Genomic DNA, 13472 nt, shown 5'->3' on the forward strand with positions numbered 1-13472 from the left:
TGACCAACTAAGCTCTGATACCACTTGTTGGAGGTATTACGACTAATTTAGAGGAAGCAATTAATTAATCAAAGTGCATAAAAATAGAATTGCTCGAATTAATAGAACTTTGGAAAGAAAGGGATTGAACTCAAATTTTATTATAATTTGATTTCATTGACAACATATTTTACAAACCGAAAAACTATGCCTATTTATAGGCCTAAAATGAGAAACTAGTTTGGTTGAAAAATAGTATGAAAACCTAATGTGAAAAAATAGTATGAAAAACTCAACTTTAATGATGCCACATTCAACCTACATAACTCTGTGACCAGCAGCCTATGACTAACAATACTAATTAAGAAGTTTGTCTCTTTTTTTTTGTTTTCTTGTGACTCAAATGTCACGAGTTCACATCATTATTTGTTTTTTTAATTTTTAATATTATTTGGTTTTGCAATTCATTATTTCATACGGTTCAATTTTTTTTAAATAAATGATATTATTTGTTATTATGGACAACCATCATTTGAACACTACCGGACTGAAACTTTCATGATAATCCACACCATATTTCTGGTTGTATCCCTTAACCACAAGTCTTGCTTTATATCTTTCCACCTCCCCATCTTGTTTATATTTAATTCGATAAACCCATCTTGTAGATATAGGTTTCTTATGTGAGGGCAAAGGCACTATCTCCCAAGTGGTATTTTTCTCAAGAGCATCAAGTTCCTGATGCATAGCTTCAATCCATTTTGGATCTCCGTAGGCTTCATAATAGTGTTTTGGTTCTTTTGAGGAGGAAATGTTTGCTAAAAAGTGTTTATGGGCAGCAGAAAAGGCTAATGGCTGAGGTAAATTTTTATTTGGGACAAGTGTTTGATTACAGTAGAAATCCTGCATCCAAATAGGTTTTTGTGATTTCCTAGAAGATTTCCTAAAAGGCACTATGGTGGAAGGAACAGGAATAGGTAATGAATCTTGATCAAGTGAGGTATGTGAACTTGTTGTAGGATGATGAGTAATTTGAGGTGTTTTAGGTATATAAGAATCATTAGAAACTTGATAAGGGAACAAATGTTCTTGAAAGTTCACATCTCTGCTAACAACAACTTTCTGTTGATCTAAATCAAACACCTTGTAACCTTTTTGTCCTGAACTAAATCCCCAAAACACACCTCTATGTGATCCAATTTTATCCTTGCCCGGATGTATATCGGTGTAAAAACACTGACAACCAAAAATTCTAAAGGCACCATAAACTGGTAGCTTACCATGAAATGCCTCATATGGTGTTTTCCACTTTAATACAGCTATAGGAAGAACATTAATGATGGAAATAGCCATTTGTATAGCCTCTCCCTAAAAAATACTTGTCAAAGCAGCTTGAAACAAAATGGCACGGGCTACTTCGAGTAAATGCCTATGTTTCTGTTCAACCACCCCATTTTGTTGGGGTGTGTAAATATAAGTTCTCTGGTGCACTATACCAGACTCCTCAAACAACTGTATGCACTGCTTGTTTACAAACTCTGTCCCATTGTCTGTGCGAAGGATTTTGACCTTAGCATTATATTGTGTATGGACCATATGAAAAAAGGTGCGTAAGGCATGACAAGCCTGAGATTTGTGTTGTAATAGGATTACCCAAGTGACCCTGGTGAAGTCATCCACCAAAGTTAAGAAATATTTGGCACTTGTCAAAGATTGTTTTCTATAGGGTCCCCATAGATCAGCATGAAGAATCTCAAATCTAGAAACAGTAGAGATAACGTTTCTATTAAAAGAAAAACGATGTTGTTTAGCATAGTGACATACATTGCAATTAGAAACATTACAAGTACTTATTACATCTGAAGCAATATGACTGAGGGCATCAAGAGATGCATGTCCAAGTCTTTGGTGCCAAATCGAAGGAATGTGAGCTGCATTGTTAGTAGACACTGTGACATTACAACATAAACTTATTTTCTGTATAACATGAGGTGAAAAAGATACACTGTCAAGGAAATATAGGCCATCCACCATCCATGCTATATCAATGACTTTATTAGTACTCAGGTCCTGCAGGCAATAGTAGTCTTAATGAAAAATTACTGTAATCTTGTTTTCTCTTAACAACTGACTTACTGATAAAAGGTTGTACTTGAAACTTGGTATAATAAGGACATTATTCAATACCAAATTTCCTGCAAGAGGAATTTTCCCTTTATACTTTATGTATTATGAACTGCCATCAGGTAATATCACTGTTTGTGAAGGAGTAATAGCAACACAAGTAGTAAGAGATTTCTTCCTGGAGCACATGTGAGATGTGGCTCCATTGTCCACTATCCAGCATGTATCACTAGGTAATTTATAGGGGGAAGAGTTCTTACCAGAAAATCCTACGAAAGCAGTGAAATCCACTGGTGAATCAGCACTTGCTTTTTCTTTAAGCATTTTGTAGACTTCTTTTATCATGTGATTCATATATGGGTTAGGTTTGTGATCAGAATCCACATCACTGCCATCAGAATCAGCATGAGAAACCCTTGCTGAATTTGCCTTTGATTTCCTTGTACTTCGCTGAGAGCCAGATCCCTTCTTCCTGGCTTCTTTGTTTTCTTTCCACCAATCGGGATAACCGATAATTTTGAAACACGTTGCTCTAGTGTGGCCAGACATGTCACAATGATCACAAAATTTATTTTCATTATCATCTCGTTTGCTTCCTTTGCCTTTCTTGTTATGCTTTGTATTTTTGTCATTTCTGCTAAAATTTGCAATCTCTACATTTTGATGAACTGAGATCTCCATTTGTTTTTCAACTTGAAGAATCATCGAATATGCTTTGTTTAGATTTGGTAAAGGCTCCATTAGAGTAATTTGGTTTTTCACATGATCAAACTGCTCATTTAGTCCCATAAGAAACTGAAACAATTTATCTTCCTCATTTATATCTGCTAGTCTCTTAAAAGCATTACAGGCACATTCCTGTGCTATTCCACATTGACAAGCAGGCATAGGGCGCAAGAAGATTAATTCATCCCAAAGTCTTTTGATTGTATTGAAATAGGCAAAAACAGATTTAGTACCTTGTGATAGGAGACTAATCTCTCTTTTAATCTTGAAGATTTGAGGTCCGTTGCTTTCTCCAAATCGATGTGCAAGATCTGTCCAGAGTTCTCGAGCAGTTGTAACATACTGGAAGCCTTCTACAATGTCTTTAGAAATTGAATTAAGTATCCATGAAGTTACAAGACAATCTGTCTTGCACCATTTCTTATAACCAGATGCTGTATCTTTAGGAATTGCTTCATCTTTGTTCACAAAATCTGCAACTTCTTTGACTTTCAAAGCTCGAAGCATAGATCTGCTCCAGGCCATGTAATTGTTACCGTTTAGTTGGACCGTGTTGATGATCAGCCCCGGATTGTCACTGGCTTGTGAATTAATTGAGTTGATTATTGTGTTTTCATGAATGCCATTGAGATTAGCATTCTGGTTGTCGTTCCGATTCTGATTTCCGTTCAGATTTCTAGTTTCAACTTCATCTTCTGGCCAGTCTTCATCACTTCCGAGTTCGTGATAACGATTTGATCGAGTTCGTGGTCTCACCATTGGGACTTTTCTTTAGAAATTACAGAGAAAGCTCTGATACCATGAGAAACGAATTGAGAAATGAATTGAGAGAAAAGAAAACTATTCTTTATTATCTCATTCTTAATTGAAAAGGAATGCCACATCAACTTATATACAAGGGAGAAGAAAGGAAAATATCTGTAACAGAATGCAGTTGTGAATCTGTTAGTTTGTTGAAGATTATTCTATACTTTTACAGAAACAAAAAAAAATATAAGAGCAATTTCATATATTTAAATGAAAAAAATAAATAAAAAGAAAATGTAAAATAGGCAACTAACAGAAGAAATAGGGTAAAAAAGTGTGCAATAATGGTGACTGAAATTAGGTGAAATTAATTGAAATCGACTAAAATTGAGTGGAATTGACCGGAAAAATATAAAAAGATGGGTAGCAAAGGAGCAACTTTATATAATTAAATAAAGAAAAAAATGAAGAAAAACAGTAGAAAAACGCAACAATAGTGAAGAAAATGAAAATGATTGAAATTATTCTTAAATATTAAAACCAAGGTTTTATAAGATTACATTTAACATGTTGAATTGCAGTTTCATTCCAATTTCACCTACTTCAACTTCAAGCTCATGTCAACTTGATTAAAATTGGGTGAAAATTCACGAGTCTAGAATAAATTGGATTAATTTCATAAGAAACATAAAGCACTACAAGAAAAACAGAGGTGATGTTTGATAAAACTTAAAATTAAATGTTGAATATTATAAATACCGAAAGTATTAAATGATATAACTGTTTGATAAATACGAAAAATAAGTACTAAATTTATAAATATTAGCAGATAATGTTCAACTTAAAATTTTAAGTTAATTTATTTTTTTACTTGCCAGAATAAGTGACTCTGCAATTTAATGAAATATTTACTCCATAGATAAAAGTTGTATACCAAAGTGTGAAAATGAGTAAAGAATATACACTATGTATGTAATTTACTCGATGATCGTAACGTATTTGGTTGAAAAACTCGATCGCTAAGTGTAGCGACTCGTTTTAGCAACCACATGTCATCGCTAACTTTCAAATAAGAGCTGTATGACGGTTTACCAATGCGTTATCATCAGAAAACCAAGAAATAGAACAGATATATCGAAGTTAAAATTCTTGACGCGGAATAAAATTTGATATACAGAAAAAATTTCAGATAAAAAATTACTTAATAGAAAGAACTATTGGCATGTTTTTTATACTTAATTAATGCATGTTTAATAAAGGATTAATCCTACCAAATATTAATTACAATTAAAACCAATATAACCACGGAAACCTTTTATAAAATTAATAATTAAATAGAGGATTTAGTTCTTAATAACCAGATGAAATTAAATGCAAGACACGTAGATATATATAATTTTTAAAGATACACGTAGATATTGTTCACTATATTCCCAGTTTTCTGTTTCTCCATGGCGGGAAATATCAAATACTCCCAGTTTTCTGTTATTTTTCTGTTTCTCCAAGCGGGAAATATCAAATACTTCCAGTTTTCTTCAAAGCTTTCCCAGTAAACTCTCATGGCTCCCCAAACTAACAACAATGCTAGCGGCAGTGGCACCTCAAAGGAGGAGGCGACGGTGAAGGCGCCGTCTAAGGGCCTAAAGAAGGACGACAAGAAGAATGCGGATTTGGTGAGTTAATTTTCACAATACGAGGGGCAATTTTAGGAGATGATAGGGTTTTAGATATATTTAGGAAAATGTGTAGTGACTTTGTGGTATCTGGCTACTATAGATTCTTTCATGTTTTGGAGACTTAGGGAGAATGTTTAGGAAATTGAGCTCTCGTGAAGTATTGGGGTTTTGTGTTTTGTGCATATTTATGGTGCTATGTTGGTTTACATTATACCTATGTGCTCTTTCATCTGCAGTCAGATGAGGACATCGCATTGAAGCAGCAGTTGGAGTTGTACGTGGAAAGGATTCAGGATCCTGATCCTGGATTGCAGAAGGTTGCTCTAGAGAGTATGAGGTAATTCAAAGATGTAAACAAACTTTAAGCATGTCATTGTTCTAAAATCTTCCATTTAAGTGTGAATGACTACCTTCAAGAATCTGTTTTGCTTTTGTTTTGTTTTTGTGCTTTGTGAATCATTTAAGTGTGATTCTTTTTGTAGGCAGGGACTTCGAAGTGCTACAAGCTCAATGACAGTTCCAAAGCCGTTGAAATTTCTTCGGCCACATTATGGAACTCTAAAGGCATATTATGATACAATGGTTGAATCAGAACAGAAGGTATGTATTGTGCTGGTGAGTGTCGCCATTTATCATGTCACTTTATTGTGGCTAACCAAGTTTTTCTTTCTAAATTGCAGAAATACTTGGCGGATATACTGTCTGTTTTGGCATTAACCATGTCTGCTGAGGGAGAAAGGGTATGCCCCATTATTTAGGAATTTTAAGCTGATACTATTTTCCCTTTTGAGTGATTGGGCTTAGCAAGCATGCTCATACATGGTGTTGTCAAACTTTGTGTCCCATAAACATTTTCCTTTTTCATTGGCATGTTTTCTCTGCATATTGTATTGGGTAGAAAGAATTTCTAAATATTCTATTTTCTCTCTGTATATGTGAATCTCAAGCTCTTTTATATATTAAGTAATCACTTCCTTGTTTGACGAGTCTTTCAGGAGAGTTTGAAGTACCGACTACTAGGCTCTGAAACTGAAGGTGGCATTGGATCCTGGGGCCACGAATATGTCAGGTTGGCTTTAACATATGCAGAGCATTGTATTTAATGGTCCGAGTATTTATATTGAACAATGATTTACGGGCTGGTTGGGCAGTTCAATTATTTGTCACTTGGTTAGAATTTGGGTTAAGTCTTACATTATTTCTCACTTGGTTAGGCTGAATCTGGGCTTGTTTTCTGGTCCTCTTTTATGCTCTCATGTAGTAGTTTACGTGATTTTTTTGTTCTCATCATGCTTTCCACAATTTGCCTGTGTACAGTAGCATCTATATAATATTTCCACTTCCGGTTTTTAAAGTTGATGATACATCACACCCAATTCCAGTTTTAGTTTTAGTAATATGATCTAATTGATGTCAGGAACTTGGCTGGAGAATGTGCCCAAGAGTATGCAAAACGACTGGTTAGAAAACTATCTTTTATAAATGATCTCAAATTACATTGTAAATGTTGTTGGTAATTCTTACATTGATTATGACATGTTTAATTGTGGAATGATGGAAGCAGTTTCCTCCTCATTTTCCATTCGCAGCTTAAATGATGTGCTATTTCTTTTAATCTAGGCAAGTTACCCAAACTTTTTTCATGTCTACCTTAGCTCTAAACAGTCTCATAGGCTATTTTTTACTTGATGATTCCATATATATTTGTATTTTAGTAGCTATACCATGATGCTCAATCTTCTTCTATACTTGTTTGGAAAGTAAATGTATAATATTATACAAATTTTGATGGTGTTTGCTGCCTATGATGTTGCAGAATGAGGAAACTGAAATTGATGATCTAATGGACCTTGTCAAGGACATTGTTGAATTTTATATGAAGGTAAATTAAATTTTGGCATCAGCATGTCTCTACTTGTAATGAGAATCCGCACTTTGAGTTGAGTCTGATGTAAAGCAGAAATTATTATTTTCTGTGATAAATCTCCAAATGCTATGCAGAATATACAACCATTTCATGTCACCGTCAAAAAAACATGTTAGTTTGGGTATAATGATTGGTGTTTTTGCAGCATAACGCTGAACCTGAAGCGGTTGACCTTTTAATGGAGGTAATGTGCAGTAGTATTTACTTTATATTTTCATCTATTGAAGTTTTATTTGCTTTTATCTTTTTCTTCGCTTTTTTAAGCTTAGAGGTCTTTGACTCCAGGTGGAGTACCTTGAGATTTTGATTGATCATGTTGACAAGACAAATTTCAGGAGGACCTGCCTATACCTCACGAGTGCTGCAAGGTAGCTGAAATTGGCTTAATGTTGGTGAACAGACTAAAAAACATTCATATTTGTGAACTTAGAATGCTATAACTGGCATTTTGAAAGTGTTTTTCCCATTTTACCTGTTTATAATAATTAAATTGAAGTTGACATGTATTTATTTCAATATTCAAAATATGCGGAAAGCTCAATTTTAAAGTGTATGGTTGTGGAATCAAGTAATATTCTTATAATCTAATTCACTTAATGGGCCTTTTGGTGCTTGATAAAAGGCACGTTTGATTGACTGCTTGATAAAAGTAATGATGGATTATCTTTTTCTTTTTTTAATTATATTATTCTATTAAGGATTCAAGATCAATGCGCATTTGTTATCTGTATTACTGATATTGACTTTTTATGTTGTGATTGAATGCAGATATCGTCCTGGCATAGATGATATGGTACTTCTTGATATTGCGTACATGACATATCTGAAATATGACGAATATTCAAATGCCCTTCAGATTGCGCTGTTCTTTGATAACATGCAGGTTGGATCATTGTTGGAAACTCTTAATTTTAACATCTCAACATCATTACTTATTAAATTTGATCTGAATTTCATTGTTTTTTTGCTTACTGTTTCTAATTACATTGTAAACTTATTTGTTGCCAGTATGTGGGGCAAGTTTTTACAGATTGTGATGACTTGCTGCGAAAGAAGCAGTTCTGTTACATCGTTGCCAGGCATGTAAGTTATGAATTTTTTAAGATGCATGTATGAGTTTTATAGCAGCATTAGGTTATCTTTCTGTTCGCTGAAGACTTCCACTCATGCAGGGTATTACTTTCGAGCTTGATGATTTAATGGTTGAAGAGGATGAGGATAGATTTCTATTGCAGGATATCATCAACAACACAAAGTTAAGTGAAGGTTATCTAACCCTTGCTCGGGATATTGAAGTCATGGAGCCCAAATCTCCTGAAGATATCTATAAGGTTTGAATATTAATGACGCAATTTATACTGGAAACATATTTAATTGCAATCTGTTCAAGTTTTTTTATGCAACGTCCGCTGATGTAGTTCAATGATACTTCTGTTAGCCTTGCCGTTTTCATGAATTTCCTGCTTAATTTGTGCCAGCTTTGCCATTTTCATGGTTTTCCTGCTTAATTTTGTGTAGGCGCATTTGCTTGAGGGTCGGGCTAGTGCTGGTGTTAGTGTTGATTCTGCTAGACAGAATTTGGCAGCTACATTTGTCAATGCATTTGTAAATGCTGGATTTGGCCAGGTAAAAGATTACCAATGTTATATGGCAAGTGCCTTCACTAGTTGTAGTTTCTGTTGATATTGATTGTTGCATACATCACAGGATAAGTTGATGACCGTTCCATCCGAATCTTCTAGTGGTGGTTCATCCGGAAATTGGCTTTTTAAGAACAAAGAACATGGAAAGGCCAGCGCTGCTGCAAGTCTGGTTTGTATTCATTTAACTTTTAAATCACTCATCTAAGGTGGTTTCCAGATTTCTCACATCTGTTATTCATGACAGGGTATGATCTTACTGTGGGATATTGACTCTGGACTTGCTCAAATTGATAAATATTTCCATAGCAATGACAACCATGTTATAGCTGGTGCCCTACTAGGGGCTGGAATTGTCAACTGTAGTATAAAAACTGATTGTGATCCGGTGAGTTATTCTGCTTTCTGTGGAATGAGAACATAATAGATAGCTACTTAATGTATCGTTATAACATACAATTCTTTTTTCCAGGTACTTGCTCTTCTGAATAATTACATAGATAAAGAAGACTCATCCATCCGAATCGGGGCAATAATGGGTCTTGGAATTGCATATGCTGGTTCTCGGAATTGGCAGGTATTTTTGCTTCTCCTTTTGTTAGACGGCTGGTATCTAAAATTGGAAGTAAGTGTATTTTTGGCTGTGCTTTTGTTAGATGCCTGATTACCAAAATTCGTTAGTGTATAGCTGAAATGCCTTTCTTGTATATAGAAGAAAGGTGGGTGGTTTGTATTTTCTTTAGTAAATACGTTTTTTTTCCACTTGAAGTTAATTTGTTGACATGATATACAGATATGCAGGAGGTTGTCTCGTATACTCAAGGATGCAAAAAGCCCCCTTGATGTAGTTGCATTCACAGCAATCTCTTTGGGCCTGATTTATGTGGGATCCTGCAACGGAGGAGTAGCACAAACTATTATATTTGCACTAATGTGCCGAAGGGAGTCAGAATTGCAGGAGCCTCTTACTCGATTCTTGCCTCTTGGCTTGGGTCTTCTATACCTTGGGAAACAGGTATATTTGATCTGTTGAATCTTAATGAATGTTTTGTTTACTCATTTATTTATTTTGCTTCACTTTTCTCTGCTTGAATCTGTTCTTTGTTTGACAGGAAAGTATAGAGGCAATAGCAGAAGTTTCAAAAAGATTCAATGATAAAATAAGAAAGTATTGTGATATGACACTGCTGTCATGTGCCTATGCAGGGACCGGAAATGTTCTCGAGGTCTGCAATCAATGTCTATCAGTTTTAAACAAATGGTCACAAACTTTTTTTTTGGTGGTCATTGTTCAAAGTTACTGATTCCATTGTAATATAGGTTCAAAATTTTTTTCGTCATTGCACTCAACATCTTGAGAAAGGTGAAACACATCAAGGACCAGCTGTGCTTGGAATTGCAATGGTGGCAATGGCTGAGGAATTGGGGGTTGAAATGGCAATTCGATCAATGGGACATCTCTTACAGTATGGGGAACAGAATATCCGTAGTGCGGTTCCTTTAGCTCTTGGTCTCCTGTGCATATCGAATCCAAAGGTACAAATCGTATTGTAGCTATCAAACGTCTTCCCGTTCTATCTAATAAACAATTTCAACGGGCAGTTGCAATTGAGCAGAGAAATTATATTAGTTTAAAGCTTTGGCAATGAAATTAAGAACTCTGGTGTCTTATCTTCTTACTTCCTCATTTTGCTTTTAATCTCTAGTCCACATATGTAAGCTGACAATTTAACCAGGTTTACTGAAGTGCATTCCAAATTGTATCAGATGATTGCAAATCCACCCCATTACATTGGTTTAAGGATAAGTGATAGGGACTTTGTTGTTTGGTGATACATTAAATTGTTTGCTTACTGAACTCTCTCCATCTACCAGGTTGATGTTATGAACACGTTGAGCAGACTTAGCCACGATAGAGATGCCGAAGTTGTAATGGTAAATGAGATTTGCTAGACTAATAACTTTATCATCCTAAAAAGTTGTAACTGTTGCTCTCTAAAGGTTGCCAAATTTGTGTTAATACTACAGGCTGCAGTTATGTCCTTAGGTTTGATAGGTGCAGGAACCAATAATGCTCGAATCGCTCGAATGCTTCGGAACCTTTCAAGCTATCACTACAAATATCCCAGCCTTCTTTTCTGTGTAATGCTTCTCATATGTTTATTTCTTGTGTATTTGCAATCATGCTTTGAGGTTTTACTTGAGGTTGATTTGATATGTCCTTCTCAGGTGCGAATTGCTCAAGGTCTTCTATATTTGGGGAAAGGCTTGTTAACTCTTAATCCATATCATTCTGATCGTTTCTTGCTATCACCGTAAGTACTTTCTTCCAGTCTCTGGAATCCTAGTTGTCAATCAAATCTAATTGTAAAATTCAGTTCAAATTCATATGTCATAAAAAATAAAATGTGTATCACAGTCTAGCAATTTCATATCACATATATAATTTTGTATCACAGTCTCTGGATCTATATCTTTTCTTCCCTTGTAGGACGGCTCTTGCTGGTCTGGTAATTATGCTTCATGCATGTCTTGATATGAAAGCTATCATCTTGGGGAAATATCATTTTGTTCTCTACTTCCTAGTCTTAGCAATGCAAGTATGTTCCAGACTGGAAACTCGGTTATGTTTTATGTGCAACCTTGTTGTGTTTATAGATGCACTAATTTTCTCCTGTCTGTGGTGTTATTTTTTGGGGTTACAGCCACGGATGTTGTTGACTGTGGATGAGAATCTTAAACCTTTACCGATACCAGTTCGTGTCGGAAAAGCTGTTGATGTAGTCGGTCAGGCAGGTCGACCCAAGACTATCACTGGTTTTCAGACCCACTTAACACCAGTAATTTTGGGTGCTGGTGAACGAGCCGAGCTGGCTACAGAGAAGTGAGAACTTCCCCCTTGAAGTGCTATCAGGACCTTATTTTTCTTTTTGTCTGTACACATTTTAACAGTCGTGTTTCTCGTGCAGGTACATTCCTCTTTCGCCCATTCTTGAAGGCTTTGTCATCTTGAGAGACAATCCAGATTACAGGGAAGATAATTAGCCTTTGAATGCGGCTCAAAAGTGGGACTTGTCCGGTTGCTGGTAGGTCATCAATGCCTAATATCACAGGAAATCAAAATTTTGTACAGGATTTTTGGCAAGGTTATACGTGGATACATGCCAAATGTAATGTTCCAAACACTAGACCAAGACAGCCACCAAAAAGTAGAAGAGGTTGAAGACATGAAAGCTGATAAATTGTAGTTCTGTAAATGAAATGTAAATATCAGTGGTCGTTATTTTTAGTTAACCATGAAATGCAATTGTACTATTCCTCAGTTTCCATCTTTGCAGGCAGTACCACAGATACTCTTTTGGTCTGCTCTGGTTTGTGTACCATGGACATTAGGTTCAGGCGGGGATCCAGGCCTGTTAAAATCCGCATATTACTTAGGAAAGTTTGGAATTTAATCAAAATAGCAAGGATCCCATCCGTAAAATTTTAATCTCTTTCTAAACCCTTCATTTTTCTTCATCTTCTTCATCTCTTTCATAATTGCCTTTGTGTTTCCGAAGGATAACCCCATAATCAATCCAAATTCCTTTGCAGTATATTTTAACTCCACGGTCATGTCATGTAAAATGTAGCTCGACACTGAAATGATCTAGACCCAAACACCATGACGTCGCGGTTCTCCACTGCCGTCTCTACCATGAACGGCTCCTCTGATGCTCCTTTCGCCATTGCCCACCTCTTCAACAGGCCATCCTTTGAGAAATTCTCCAGACCCACTCCATCTTCCCACGCAGATTCTGCTATTGCGCATCTTTCGGACGAGAGGCGTTTCAGCGCTCCTCTTCCTCCATACCGGAAAGACGACACCGAGATGATTCTTCTACAACTTCACCGCCTCCCCGCTCCTTTGCAGCTGCCCTAAAAGCAACCATCCCCTCCACCTCCATTGCTGATCCGCCTAGAATTTCAGAGGAGGGCGGTTTCAAGTCGATTCGCATTCAGCAGTCGATATATGAAGAACGGGTCCTTTCGTGCAAGCACTCCGTCATAGGCCGACTTAATCTCTCGAAGGCCAGTGGCCCTTGGAAGCACTCCGAGCTTAAGCTAAAGCTCAACCAGGTATGGAATTTATCCCTAACTTGGAAACTGGTTTCGTTGTGTAGAGGCTTTTTTCATATTATTATGCCAGACGTTTCTACTATACAATTGATTTGGAGCATGGGTGCATTACAATTGAAGCCCGAAATTATGTGATACACTCCTTGGTCCTCCGGTTTCAATTCGGATTCTCATAAATCCACGTCTACTCAAGTATGGGTTAGATTCTACAACTTGCCTTAGGAATCCTGGAACACTCGCATTCTGGCTAGCATTGCACGGGCTATTGGAATCCCTGTTAAATTTGATCATAACACTGTTAACGGGAAATTTGGTCACTATACCAGAGTCCTGGTGGATGTTGATCTATCAAAAGACCTCTAGAATAAACTACGGGTTGTGCAATAGGTCTCGTTAGAATACGAGCATCTTCCGATGTTATGCTCATCTTGCTCCACAATTGGCCACTTAGGAGAAACCAAAGACTACAAGAGCACCTCACCGAGAGAGCAAGTAGCCTCTGCGCACTTCCTCGCAACAGGTTATTCCTAAGCA

The 13472-nt window shown here is 36.3% G+C and overlaps 1 protein-coding gene across 1 annotated transcript; it reads left to right on the top strand.

The window, feature by feature from the left end:
• Nucleotides 1-5135: 5135 nt before the first annotated feature.
• Nucleotides 5136-12346, top strand: LOC136230537 (26S proteasome non-ATPase regulatory subunit 2 homolog A-like). The gene is made up of 25 exons (XM_066019618.1): nucleotides 5136-5249; nucleotides 5489-5589; nucleotides 5735-5852; nucleotides 5933-5992; nucleotides 6248-6321; nucleotides 6670-6712; nucleotides 7069-7134; nucleotides 7325-7363; nucleotides 7465-7547; nucleotides 7948-8062; nucleotides 8188-8262; nucleotides 8352-8510; nucleotides 8698-8805; nucleotides 8887-8991; nucleotides 9067-9207; nucleotides 9292-9396; nucleotides 9613-9834; nucleotides 9932-10045; nucleotides 10140-10355; nucleotides 10695-10754; nucleotides 10848-10961; nucleotides 11049-11134; nucleotides 11311-11419; nucleotides 11525-11703; nucleotides 11789-12346. The coding sequence occupies exons 1-25, from the start codon at nucleotides 5136-5138 to the stop codon at nucleotides 11862-11864; spliced, it is 2682 nt and encodes an 893-aa protein (XP_065875690.1). The 3' UTR covers nucleotides 11865-12346.
• Nucleotides 12347-13472: the final 1126 nt, after the last annotated feature.

This window comes from Euphorbia lathyris, chromosome 5 (genome assembly GCF_963576675.1).
Source record: "Euphorbia lathyris chromosome 5, ddEupLath1.1, whole genome shotgun sequence".
In the NCBI taxonomy this organism is placed as follows: Eukaryota; Viridiplantae; Streptophyta; class Magnoliopsida; order Malpighiales; family Euphorbiaceae; genus Euphorbia; species Euphorbia lathyris.

Coding starts and splice junctions, on each gene's coding strand:
- LOC136230537 (XM_066019618.1), top strand. CDS start 5,136: ATGGCTCCCCAAACTAACAACAATGCTAGCGGCAGTGGCACCTCAAAG. Junction 9,208..9,291: donor TAAAAACTGATTGTGATCCG/GTGAGTTATTCT, acceptor TCTTTTTTCCAG/GTACTTGCTCTTCTGAATAA. Junction 10,046..10,139: donor GGACCGGAAATGTTCTCGAG/GTCTGCAATCAA, acceptor ATTGTAATATAG/GTTCAAAATTTTTTTCGTCA.